The sequence below is a fragment of the Sarcophilus harrisii genome, chromosome 2, assembly GCF_902635505.1.
Source record: "Sarcophilus harrisii chromosome 2, mSarHar1.11, whole genome shotgun sequence".
Lineage (NCBI taxonomy): Eukaryota > Metazoa > Chordata > Mammalia > Dasyuromorphia > Dasyuridae > Sarcophilus > Sarcophilus harrisii.
Genome location: NC_045427.1, coordinates 508,750,588 through 508,764,908, shown reverse-complemented (window position 1 = coordinate 508,764,908; position 14,321 = coordinate 508,750,588). Strand labels below are relative to the sequence as shown.

Below are 14,321 nucleotides of genomic sequence, written 5' to 3'. Positions count from 1 at the left end.
TTTCCCACAGATTTCACTGTTATTCTATTTCCCACAGAGAAACAGCCTCCTGACCAGTTCCTTCTATATCAATGTCACTGAAGAGGAAAGAGAGGTCTCTTTGCCCTGAATGGCAATGACAGTTAGATGTGCTACACATTACTGTGGAAAGTTTGAAATTAAAAACATGAAGGAGTTTCTAGCATCAAGGAATATATAAACTGTTTTTCATGTCTGGTTTCTTCCCAGCAGTGCTAGACAAGTTTCAAATTTCCAGCATCACTTTTGACCAACCCATCTCTATGCCACTATGTTCAAAGTAAGACTTGCATTTTCTGTGCCTTCCAGTTGTACAATCTGCACTCTTATTTATCCCACAACAACCTCAAAACAGCAACATATGCCCCTAGGACCATGAAGCTTGATTACTGTAATTCCCTCCTAGCAGGGCACCCTGTGGTGCATCTCCACCACTTACAGCTTGTGCTGAAGGCAACAGCACATTTGCTCATTGATTTGAGCAACCGTGATCATATTAAGTCCAACCTGTGTTCTCTACATTAACCTCCAATGAAGTGGTGGATTGATTTTAAGTTGGCCCTGCTGGTTTTAAAATCCTTAATGGCTCACTGGCAAACTATACGAAGCCCATAAGCTCCAGCAACATTCAAGACTTCCTCCTTCAGTCTCATTCTTATAGATAAGCTGCTCAATGATTTAGACAGTCCTTTATTCAGACTACCACAACACCAAAGAAACCTCCCACTGTCAGGATCCAAACACCTTTTTGAAGTACTGAACAAAGTCCACATTTCAGGTCAATTTCTCCCACTTCTAACCACAAAAAAAAAAAAAAAAAAAAAATTCTTTCAAAGGTATCATTGTTTTGCTGTTTGAGATTAGCATTTTCAGTGTTTCTTACTGCCTTTATTCATGATTATTTTCATCCAGAAGCTTCTCTTTCCTTGTGTTATTCCAGCTACTGTCAAAATTAAACATTCATTTGTAATATGTTTTTACTTTTAGCAAGTAAGCTTGGACTTTGATCTAAAATATCTGGCTAAATGGCTCAAATGTGTCATTTATGAACATATATTTTAAAACTATCTTAACACAAACTTTTCACCACATCTTCATGAATTTCATTATCCTATCAAGACAATGCAATTTAATTTACAGAAAAGAGATAATGGGGAAAGTTTCCAACATAGAAATAGTAAAGCTAGTTCCAGCTCCATTACTAAATAAGGCATTCAGTCTTTTTGCTTTGGTCCCATCTGCACACTAACACCTGACTCTTTCATGCCAAAACAGATTTTTTTTCCAAATTAAAAAAAAAAACAAGATCAGATTATGAATAATGAAATGCTTTACACTCTTGCAATCCTTCCCAGCCTTTTCTAATTACACACATACACACACACACACACACACACACACACACACACACTCCATTCAATAATCGCAAGTCAAAATTAACTACACCTTGTTCCCCAGATCACACATTTCCCAGTCTTTGAGCTTTATCTGTCCTCTAGCCCTAAGTGCTCCCCCTCTGGATCTGTGTTCCCACTCATCTTTTCAAACTAAATTCAAATGTCCTAGCAAAAGGAAGTCATTCTGAATCCTATTATCCATGCTCAAAATTTTATCAACTTACTAGAAAATAAACACCATGAAGGCAGGGCCTTTCTTAGATATTAGAATTTAACACCATAATCTGCACATTGCATGTACTTAACAAACACATACAATTAGATTAAGTGAATTAATAAATTATATTGAAGCCCATGTCATACTAGAATACTCCAAGAACAAATATTGTGCCACTAAGAATATATTGAAAACACAAAGGCTAAAAATAGAGCAATAAAGGCTCTCCCTACCTCTAGCACAACAAATATCCTACTTCAGCTTTCGATCTTTTTTTTAATGTAATCTAGTTCTTTTTCAAGGAATCCATAGGTTATCTGCAAATAATTAAAGAATACAGGAAGAAATTTTTCACAAATAATTCAGAAGTACGTATATGGCTAAGTGGCACAGTGGATAGAGTGCCAGGCTTAGAGTAGACTTATCTTTCTAAATTCAAATCTGGCCTCAGACATTTACTATTTATATGATCCTGGACAAGCCACTTGATCCTATTTGCCTCAATTTCCTCATCTGTAAAATGAGCTGGAAAAGGACATGGCAAACTACTCCAGCATCTCTGCCAACAAAACTCCAAATAGAGTAACAAAGAGTCAAAAATAATTGAAACACAACTGAACAAACCTATTTGGCTCAGTTTTCCATATTGTATTGGGGACCACCCATACCCACCAGCCATGGAAAGTTTTCTGTGTCTTTGAATTTTCCTCTTCAATGTAATCCCTTACATTATCTAAAAAACAAAATAGCATACATTGGTATGCACTTGCAAAAGTCCAATATCAGTATGGACAGGGTAAGTAATATTGGAGACAATAAAATTAATTACTCGCATACCTTCCACTCAGACTGCAAGTAGGGCTCTGTATTAATACACAGTACCTGTGTAGTGAGGAGCATCCCAGAGTAAAAAAATCAAGCTCACCATTCTGTACTTTCAAACCCCTTGCAAAACAATATAATATTTCCAAGTCATTAAAGAAGCCTATACCATAGGGGAAAGGGAGTGATATAAAGTAATACATATGACTGATGCCAACCTCCTGACTACTAAATTTCTTGCCTTTTCCCTTCATACCAGTTTTCATTTGTTCTTTAAATAATATATAGTATTATATGCATGAGTGGAAAAATAAAATGTTGCATAATTTTATCACTAATTCCCATTGGGGAACGATTTTCCTCTTTAATGAAACATATCCCATTTTACCTAGAATATAAAAATACTATAGAAAGTAACATGTATCTCCTGTATGTAACTACTTGCCTTCTCAATGGGGGAGAAGGGAGAGAAAGGAAGAGAATTTTGAATGCAAAGTTTTAAAACTGAATGTTAAAAACTCTTCACATGTAACTGGAAAAAATAAAAATACTAAATTAACTTTTAAAAAGAATTTTTTAAAAATAATGATACAATCAATACCATAGTTTCCTACTAGCTTTAAATCAGTTTCTTTTAAGTTTAGGTCAAAAAATGAAATGAGTTCAAGTACATGTAAGGATACAAAATGAGTTCATAATTTTCTTTATATAGATTGGGGGAGGGTGGTATTTGCATAAAAACCAATTCACACTAAGTACAGGTTTCCACATCTAAAGAAATACCTTTGACCCAAACTCTAAAATGCCTGGTTTTACGTGAACCCAATTCTCTTTCATTGACTACTACCTCTAATACCAGAATTTATTGGAAGAATACCACAAAGCTCAACCTTTGACCTTCGGTCCCAATGCCTTTAAACTTTGTGCCTTAGGTACTCACTCATTCACTTAGCTCTTTATCTCTACTCTGTTAAATGGAAGGTTTCCAAATCTACATCTCTAGCTTTGATTTTTCATATCCATAAGATGTATCCATCATCTAAAATTTAGCATATTAAGTTCAAAATGCTAAAAACTGAATTCACACTCTGACCCAGCAGTAATATCATCTCAATATTTCAGGTTTGACAACATTGTCTCCCTTCCCAATGACATTCTATCAGGTTAATATTACCAATTCTCTCTTAAATATTCTTCCTTTCCACTTCCACAATTAATAACCTCATTTAAGTTTTCACTACAGCAACAAGACTTCATCCTTCACTTTTACTAACAACTGATCCTAAGATGGAAAAAATCTGCAGAAATAAAACTGAGAAAAGTTTGGATTCCAAGATACATAAATCCATAAGAACAAGAGCTACTACCCAGGAGGTAAGTAGACAAAATATGTGAACAGTTTTCAAAAGAAGAAATCCAAACTACCAGCAACTAAAAGCATGAATCATAATGTAATTGTAAATGAACACAGCTGAGGTTTTACTTCACATCCAGCAAATGGATAAAGATAACAAAAAACAGAAATAAACAATGTCAGAGGGGCTATATATCAGGAAAAACAATACATTACTGGTGAAGCTGCAAACTGGTTTAACTGTTCTGGAAAACTATTTGGAATTATGCAGAAAAAGACATTAACTTTCCATACCATTTAATCCAGGAGTCCTACTATTTGTCCTTTACCTTGAGGAGGTCAAGAACAAAAAGAAAGGTCCTAGGTTACTCAAATATTCACAATAGCACTTTTTGTTATCACATGTAAACTTCAGACAGAATATAAGCCCCTTCCTTGAAAGAAGGAGCTATTTCACTCTTGGCCTTCTCAAGACCTAGCTCAGTTCTTAAAACAGTGTTTTAAAAATATTCCTTAATTAATTTTATAGCTTAAAAAACTGTAAACAACATCAGTGTACATCAATTAGAGAAGGGCTGAACAAACAAAATCTATATTACTATAATGAAACATTTTGCAACTGTAAGAAATGTCTATAAAAAAATTCAAAGAAATAAGGCATACCCATTGATACAAAACAAAATAGAATCAAGAAAACAATAAACACAAGAACTACAATAATACAAATAAAAACTCCATCAAAAACAACTGATTTTGCATTAAATTCAATTTCCAATATTGATTCTAGAATACAAATGATGAACCACTGCTCCCTCTTCACAGTGGATATGGGGAAGGATTAAAGATGAGAAACTGTCAGAGGAGGATGCAGAATTAGCTGGTTTTCTTGATTATTTTTCTTTTTTACAAAGGAAGGTTAAAGGAGCAAAAGAAAAGTATATTGGAGAACAAGTATAACTGGTGAGGTGGTGTGATTTCATTTCTTTGTTTTACACAACTATACTTCTTTATTACAAGGGAAAATTCTGTGAAGGAACAACCAAAGATTCCCTGCCTCAAATCTTCTCATCTCACTACATCCTCTCCTCTGATGTCAAAATGATCTTCCTTCACAGGTCTGACCTACCACCACTATTCAGTAAACTGTAGTTTATCACCTTATCACTTCCATGATCAAATGTAAAATTCTGTTAGGTGTTCAAAGCTCTTCATAATCTAGCCCTCTCCTACCTAGCTAGTCTTACACCTTACTCCTCACCATGTACTTGCCAATTCTATGATACTGACCACCTTACTGCTCTTGGCACAAGACACTTCATCTCCTGATTACATTCACTTTCACTGACTGTTCCACATGCCTGGGACTCTCACCTTGTTAGCCTCCATCTTTTGTCTTCCCTCAAATTCAAAGGAAAAGCATATAGAAAGCATTTCACAATCCCTCTTAATAACTCTGCTAGTTATCTCCAATTTATTCTCTGTATATAAATATATATATGTATGTATATATATATATATATATATATATATATAGAGAGAGAGAGAGAGAGAGAGAGAGAGAGAGATAATAGTCTTCACTATGAGCTCCTTAAGTGCAGGAACTATTTTTAGCCTTTTATCAACAACTCTTAAAGTACCTATCTACCACATAGTAGAAGCCTAATAAATGCTTCCTGACTGACATTGATTAACTGAAGATTTTAAAATATCAATAAAACTTTTTCAAAAAATTCATTCACTATATGGCTATTAGAATAATGTCCATATAACACCTTACATCATTTGTCTACTATCCAAAGTCTATTGCCCCAGCTAACTGGCTTTCCCTACCCTGTTATCAATATAATTTCCTATTATTTTCCTATGTATAATGGGAAAGTTCCAGCCAAGCTAATCTTCCTTTCATCCCTAACACAAACCAGTCCATTTCCGCCTCCATGATTTACCAAATGCTGATCCTCATACCTAGAATCTCCTCTCTCCTATACCTTAACTAATTCAATTTACCTTAACTAATTCAAAATCCACTTGCTCCACAAAGCTTGCCGTGACTGATTCTCATACAGCTCCTCTATTCAATACTTGCATTCATTATTTGCAGTGTAACTATATTAATTTACATTGACTTCTGTGTTGTTCTGTAAAAATCAATCCAGCATTTAGTAAGCTCTTATTATGTGTAAGATACTATGAAAGTAATTTTTAGTTGCTTGAGGTCTTTATATTATTCCTACTCTACAGAGCCTATTTGAAGGACAGGAGAACATTTTTGGTTGTCATTGTTGCTGTTGTTACTGTTGTTTAAAATCTCCTACAGCTCCAAGAACAGTACTCTACACACAGTTGGTATTCATTAAGTGTTGCTAGTGGTTGCTAGATCAGACCAAGGTGAATAAAAATCCATTACTTAAAAAGGGCAGTATTTTCTGAACTGTAATGTTTTTAAATGTTTTTTTTTTCCTTTCCATTTCACTCTCTATTATACTAAATCATTAGGTTAAATTTTAACTTTCTCATCCTGACAAAGATAATACAAACAGCAAGTGAAATGTAGTCACATCAGCTGTGAGGGGGGAAATGGCATCCTAACACACTATCAAGGCTTTATAATTTCATAAAAAAAAAAAAAAAAAAAAAAACCTGTAAGAGGTCATGACTCATCACTAAAGACAAGAGCTATCTAAGTCAACAAAATATGAAGTGTCCAATAACAGTTCCAAGTAATGTTAAGTCAAAAATGGAACACAAGTATCTATCCTTAACAGTTGTATCAATTGCCCAATTCATTTAAATCTAAATTTTTACCTAATTAACATAATTCTGTTTAAATCAAAAGGTCTTCCTCCTTCTCTATTCCATTATAAGAAATGATGCTTTGTACCATCATAAAGTTGAAAAAATGCAAGATACAGTGGAGTTTAAAAGGACATTTTATATTTCAAATCATTTTATAATTGCAATTTCTTATTCCATGCAATAATAAATTTTATCTTAAATCAAATAAAAAACTGAAGAAAATAAAAACCACTACAGGTACACTTTTAAAATAATGTGTCTTTAAAACACTGTAAGTAAAGAAAATATTTTTAAATACATTAGACATTACTATTTAAAAGAAAACTGAATTTCATTTTGTGAAATTAAAAATTCACCTGCAATATGAATAAAATCCCCCCCCAATTTATCTGTTTTCTCTTTAAAATTTTGTATACATATTTTTTAAAAGCAGGCACACCTGTACCATATGCCTGCTTAAAGATGGATCTATTTTATATCAGCCACTGAACACCAGACTAGCAAATCAATCATTCTTCTGTTAGTCTGCACTATAATTCTGTTATACTTTCCATGACTCACACAAATGACATGTTACTATATAAAGTGTGACATAAATCTCAATATGAACAGGTAAACAGCATGCCCAGCTCATCACTCTAAAAAATAATCATAAGCAAAAGTATCAAGCCTGGTATGTCCTCGATTTTACAAGATCAGATTGCACAATATTTAAATGAGTTATTACAATGGTAAAATGTTGATTGTTAGTTCCTTAATTGAGGATTTTGCCAAATGTTTATACAACTTTGTCACCATCCTAATGATTTACTCAATTTAGGAAGAAAAGGAAGTGAGACTAATCTTACTAGCAATTTGAAAATCTCTTTTACAGACATTATCTTTAGTAAATATACACTTCTATGGTATGTTCAACATTTTTTAAAAAATCTATTAATCTTAATTTTTACCTTAAAATTGTGGTTGTTGAAAGAACAAAGGATTTTAATACTCTTAAAAATTAAAAGAGAAAGAATGCTATTGGTAATATTAGAAAAATTCATGAAGCTTTAAAAATAAATAATTTTTAAAGCCAGAATATTTAATTGTTATTCAAATATAATTTCAGGAATGAGAAAAGTTAACCTTTATTTGGTTTTACAAAAGACTTTCACTTTCAGTATAAAAATATCAAGAAGCTGTTCAGTGTTTTAGAAAATCCTTTTTTGAATAATATGTTCCTTGCTAATATAAGGAACCAAGTAGAAAAAAAAAAACCCAATAAATATTTGATTTTTTTCTCTCTAAATTTATTTATACTACTTGTCCTTAAAAATTAACTGATAAAAAATTTTCAAATTATCATTTATTTTGCAACTGCTGAAACCAATAAAAATTAAGCTAAGGTCCAACACAGAATTTAAACCTAGGAGATCTCAGAAATTAAACATCTGTTCTATTTTCTTTCCATGCATCATTTCAACAAGCTCTTTCTGTAAAGACATACAGTATCCTACAAAACAGTTCATATAAGTTAATTACCTTTCCTTCAGATAGAGTGGGCCACACTTAGGTCAAGGTCTCTGTAACAGCATCTAACTGACTACATATATTTTATTTTGTCTACGTGCAAAACAATATTAAATAGACAGGTTCACTATCTCAACATATGTACAATGCCAAAGTGAATTAACACCTAGATGTCTCAAAAAATGGTATTTAACAATGGGCCAGAAATGTAAGTGATGATATGGCATGCATTAACCTTTTCCTAAAGGGATTTCTAATAATGTGGTAGCTGTCATACTAATAATAATATTTTGCTTTGTGAATTAGATCAAAAGCATTATCAGGTATTACAGCATTCAAGATGTGAATTTCAAATGCTATATTATTTTCAAAAAGTCCTTTAAGAAGGCAAAAATCATCATTTCAAAAAGGACAGAAATGTTCATTATCGGAATCTAATTGTAATAACATCCTCATCAAAGATAGATTTTAAGTTTTAAATGGAATTTTATTCTTTCAAGATAAAAATTATTATTTGATATTAAAGAAACACTTCTTAAATATTTCATTCTGCAACTTTAAAAAGTAAATGTTTTTAAGATATAGGAGGTGATTACAAAATATCTCCAGGTGATTGTTTCAAAATATAGATACACTATCCAAACGAAATACAAACAATACCAACTTCTTCCAAATATTCCCTTAAATATATCTGGAAAAGAATATCCTTACACTGTGTCTATCAACAAACATGATATAAAATTGTTATATAACTTTTCACATTAATGAAATTTATTAAATTAAGATGCTTCTGGATTGCATAATATACTTTACAGAATAGGAAAAAATTACTATACCCATTCATAGGATAGATATGTTGAGTACCAAAGACTGGTTGTTCAGCTAAAATATACATAGAAATCAGTCATCTTACACCAAAATCCACCTCCAAAGGTAGATCAATTAATGCTTTGAGTATTTTCTAATGCAAATAAATAAGACTTTACATATATTTTAAGTAACTGGGAGACAAATTACCCATTTCAACATGCCCTAATACTCTTATTTCAAATTAAATGTATACATGAAAATTCTTGAACTATGGCAAGCTGATGTTAAAAATCACAAGTAACTAATATTCTATATGTAAGCACAGAGAAGATTACATTTTGCATTTTTTTATTTTGTAAAGTTAAATAACAAAATAGTCTAGTAAAAAAATAAATAAAATTATCTCAAATGGAAAATCCATAAAATGTATTTCCAAAAGAACACTGAAAATAAAAATTTTCCAAAAGTTTTCTTAGTTCATGGTCAAAAGATATGTTAAAATCACAAGAAATAAATTACTTCTGGAATCAGTATTATTCATTCATTCATCATCAAAAACTATGTACTGAGTGCCTACAAGATAGCTATTCTTATTTATATGTTTCTTTAATAAAGAAATTGAAATTAATTTAAATAATGGTTAGGTGCAAAAATTAAGCTTTTATCCCCCTACATCCAAATACTAGTAGAAAAGAGAATTTAGATTGCATACATTTTAATATTTTAAAATAACTAATTCAGAAATAATTCTCTTTTTTTCTCCCAACCAAAAAAAGAGCAAGGGGATAAAGCTTTCTCCTTTGATTACCAGTAATAAGGAAGACAAAATCAGATGACATTTCAAAATATCTTTATGATTAATAATAATATCAACTTGGAATTCTATTTTCAAATCACAAAATATATTTATTAGCAATACTGAGTACCATAACAATATTTCCATAAGTGAATTGATATAAAAGTAGGGTTTAATTCTTACTGTCAAATTTTGAAAAAATAAACCATTTCAAAATACATACAGACTAATAAATTTATTTTGTCACATATATTTAACACCTAATTTTCCTAAATATTCAATGTCATGGCTTTGATACAAGTTTTTTGCTTTAAAAAAAAAAATCTAAGCATTAAGAGGCAAAACACACAGAAAAACATAGCTTTCTTTACACCACAATGGACTTTATCCTGAAAAACTGATAAAGAATCACCTGAAGGAAAAGTATATTTTCTTCACTTCCTATTTGGAATGATAGAAAAAAATTATAAAAAATATTCAGGGAATCAACATAATTATTTGATCAAAACATTACTAATCAAAAATATTCAAGACAGTTTTAGGTAGAGAAGTTGTAGAATTTAAATCTGATTTAACTTAATCTAATAACAGTGTCCCCACTAGAATTTAGAAATTTATTTCTATTAGAATTTAGAAATTTAGAATTTAGAAAAAGTTTCATTCATCTATTCATTGTTTTCTCCTATAAGACAGACAGAATTCCACATTTATGTGGTTAGTTTTTATTCCATTCTTTAACCAAAAAAAAAAAAATTTGACCACCAATTTATTATTAACTTCTAAATCTATGAAAACAGCCATTTAATCTAATACTTTATTTACTCAATCATATTTGAAATATGAAAAATACACATGAATTCATTTAATAGTGCTATTTTAATATCTTTTTATAAACTTTTTGATTCATAATACTAAACAGTGTCAAATATATCGAGATAAAATTTTAAAAAAGTATATGCTTTTACAAACAACCCATGAACAAGACCATTTTTTAACTCTTGTTCGGAAGCATGTTCCAGAATCTCTTATATTAAATACTTTACTGCAGCTTTAAATTTATGGAAGAAGGTGATATTTTCAAGACGTCTTAAATGACTAATCTTTTAGTACTAAAGACAAACAGATCACTATGTTTTTATTTTGAAACTGACACCTAATTAATAAATTTGCATTTCTGTATCATTTTAAAATAAAAACATTTTAAAGTTTTCAATAAGCAGTGTTATCAGAACCCAAGAGATTTGAACTTGAAGTTTTCAACTGCATCTTACCTGATCCACTGAACTGACTGCTTCCTAAGGTTGTGGGTCTCGTTTTCCCACTATTAACGGGTGGGGAAAACATCTGCAAAATAACCAAAAATGCATATTAGTAAGGAAACTCTTTTTTAAGCTGCATCTCTCTATCACATAGTCTTTCACACAGAAAAATCAATTAGCTGCCACATTTTGAAGTTGGAAATGAAATAAGATTGAGTCAGTGCATTACAAACCAAAAAGACTTGTAACTGCTGCCACTTTATAACATTACTTGTAAATACTGGCACTCTTCTGTTTCTCTATGAATGTCAAAAATTATAAAAATCAATAATAAATTATTCTCGATGAACAATTTAAAGTATAAAAATAAAACAGTTCATATGAGAATTCAGATAATTCATGTTCCCTTAAGTAAAACTACATACAGAAAAGGTTCATTATAACAGTGGTTAACCACAGTGCAGGTGTCAGTCCTGTCTTGAAACAGCAAAGTTATAAAGAGATTCCACTGTACCAAAATTAAGGGCAAGGATGATTTGGTTTCATTGTCAATGATTTGAAGTATTAAGTTTTTTCCCTTATTTTTTAAAACCTAACCTAGCTTAAAAGAAAAGCAACTCCTTCACTAACTAGACTCATAAAACTCTAATCCTGGGTTGGATTTGTCTGAGCTAACATCTTTCAGATATCATCCATTAAAATTAACCAAAGGAAAAAAAGGTGTGGGGGAGGGAGAGCATTAAGTTGGCTTCAGAAGAAAGAAATTAATTTTTTAAAAGAACTCTGATAATCATCAGGGTCACAGGGTAACTCAACCAAAAGTTTATGATTACATTGTTCTACTTTTCCCTAGTTATGCCAAATGACCCCTCTGGCATTAAAGTTTTAAATCTGGAAGTCTAGACATTACATCAAAGTTCAGGTGTCCAACTTGGCTGAGCTGGACTCAGGCCCTGAGCAGTGCAGCTGGAACTGAGGCTGCCCAAATCCCAGGTCATTTTTACCAGGGCAGAGCCATAAGAACACCTCAAAAAATATCCTACCGCACTGAAGTCCAGAAGGTCACTCAGCTCCTTGTCTGTCCCTATAGCCGCCATTCGCTGCTGTTGAGAATTCATCTTCGGTCAATTCTAGCAGGTCCTAAGATAGAGGAAACACTGCTTAGTGAGACCAGCATGGTTCAGAAAGAACTGGAACCTGAATCCAAAAGTATATGTGATTGTGGAATGAGGAGAAAGGGTACCTTTTCTGGGAAAGGGGGAAGTGAGGGTTGGAGAACAGGGCTCACTTTTAATATTGGATCCGTTCAGTTTGCTTGTTTGTTGTAATAATCCTGGATAGACAGACAGAAGACCTGTCTGAGTAAAGGTTTTCCCGCTCCCAAGTAGGTATGTATACTGCATTGATCCTTAACGAAAGAGAGGAGCCAGGTGGCTGGGCACAAGGTGGCAGATGATTTTGAATACACATGTATCGAACAGTTAAGGGTAGCAGAGGTTCGTGCAACTCGACAGATCTCCCCTAAGTTTTCGAGAGCTCAGAACCCCTTCCCCTCCCCTTCTTCCCTACACCAGACAGACAGCTCCTCAAGCACCCGCCAGGAGGTGGCTGGAAGGACCGGGTCTCTAGCTGGTTTAGGTCTCATCCCTTGTGGGGGTGGAGATGGGGAGGGGGGGGGGGGGGGTCGAAAGGGTTAGAAAGAGGAAGGGGGAGGGGTAAAAGGGGAAAAAAATCGCCATCCAACAAGCAAGTGTGGCGGAGGAGAGGGAGAGAAGATGTTTAGTGACTCACTATCTAGGCAACAATAGAGCTGACAAGTTGCTGGGAATGTGCATCTCACTAGAGCCATGTCTGCGGCTAACGCTTCCCGGACATTACTGCCGATTTGCAGAGGATCAATTTGCTCCTCAACACACAAAATTGACTTTGCTTTTTTCTTTTTCTTTCTTTTTCTTTTCTTTTCTTTTTTTTTTTTTAAGAGCCCACTAAACCCTGCTCTCTCCTTTCCTTCCTCTCCTTTCCTGGCTCGGCCTCCTCCCTCTCTTCCTCCCTTCTTCCTTCCCACCCAGCCCCGAACCTGCCAAGACAATGAGCCTCCACAGCCCCGGAGCCTCCGCCACTACCGTGTGCGCCCCGGGCGCGCCAGCACCGAGCGGAGCGGAGTACAGGGCGCACAGGGCCGAGTGCGCCGCCCGCCTCCCGGTGGGGCTGCATTTCCCCCGGCACGAGTGCCAGTGCCTCCTCCTCCTCTTTCCCCCCTCCTCCTTATACCCCTCCCCCCACATAACTTGGAGGGGGTCCTCTGGGCTCGGCGCTTTACAAAGAGGGGGGGCAGAGTTCAGGCGCGGGGAGGAAGGGGGGAAAGCCGGGGTGGGGGGGGGGGGGAGAAACGACTCCTACAGCTTCCACTCCAGGAAGGGGGGCTGCCGCGGAGCGCACGGGGACCCGGCTCCCAGCTCAACCCAAACAGACCTCCCACCCCATTCACGCTGCTCCCCCTCCCCCCCGCGCCCTCCCCACACTGGCTCCTCCGCCCCTGCCCCACTCCTCTCCTAACTCTCCCCCGACCCCGGGCCCCGTGCCCCGCGCCCCCAGCCAGCCCCACATTTACCTGCAGCTCCTTTTGCACATTCAACCACCCCGATAGAAGTTCACTTTGGCCGGGAGAGCGGGCTTGGGCTTTCCCTTCCACCTCCCGGCGTCTCTATCCACTTTCTTCCTCGCAGACACTCAGATCAAGGTTAGTGAGGGGGCTCTCGGGTCTGGCCGCCCCTTCCTCCCCGGGCGGGCTGGCTGTGCCCCCGAATAGAACTTGTGGGTCTCCCTTAGGCGGACATTTTTTTTGCTTAGGCGGCCTCAGCACCACGCTCGGGCTTCGGCTCCGGATCCCTCCGCGCCTGGAGGAGCCCTGGGGTTAACCCCTTCCTCCCCAGGCTTCTCCCAGCTGAGTCGGGAAGTTGGGGGCTGGGGAGTGGGAGGAGCCGAAGGGAATGGGGAGGGACGGCTACAATGCACATGGACAAAGCCCGCGGTGGGGTGAGGCGGGCTGGAATGCAGGGGGGAGGCGATACGCCCCTGGTGAAGCTGGGGCTGACGGCTGGGGCCGTGTTGTCTGATCTCCCTGAAGAGAACAGCACTGAGCTGCAAACTCGGCGCCGCCTCCTTCCTACCATCCTCCTTCTACTGGCTGTAAACGCGGGGCTAGAGGGAGTCGCAGCTGCAGCAGCATCTGGATCCTGCACCCGGACCACCTCCTAGCCCGAGATACACTCCGAGCTAGATAAGAGGCCTCAACAAAGCTGAACTTTGGCTTGATTCTGCTCTTCGGCCAATGCTGTAAAGA

General features: G+C 35.8%; 1 protein-coding gene across 3 annotated transcripts in view; it reads right to left on the bottom strand.

Annotated features, from left to right (window-relative positions):
* TCF12 (transcription factor 12) overlaps positions 1–13,835 on the bottom strand; it is a 402,673-nt gene extending 388,838 nt beyond the window's left edge. For 2 of the 3 annotated variants that reach the window (XM_023498571.2, XM_031955269.1), the window contains exons 1-3: positions 13,590–13,835; positions 12,022–12,118; positions 10,991–11,063 (exon numbers count right to left, since the gene is read on the bottom strand). In XM_023498571.2, the coding sequence (XP_023354339.1) occupies positions 10,991–11,063; positions 12,022–12,096 (148 nt within the window). In that variant the 5' untranslated portion in view covers positions 12,097–12,118; positions 13,590–13,835. The remainder of the gene's footprint in view (positions 1–10,990; positions 11,064–12,021; positions 12,119–13,589) is intronic. The other variant, XM_031955268.1, reaches the window with a different exon arrangement.
* Positions 13,836–14,321: the final 486 nt, after the last annotated feature.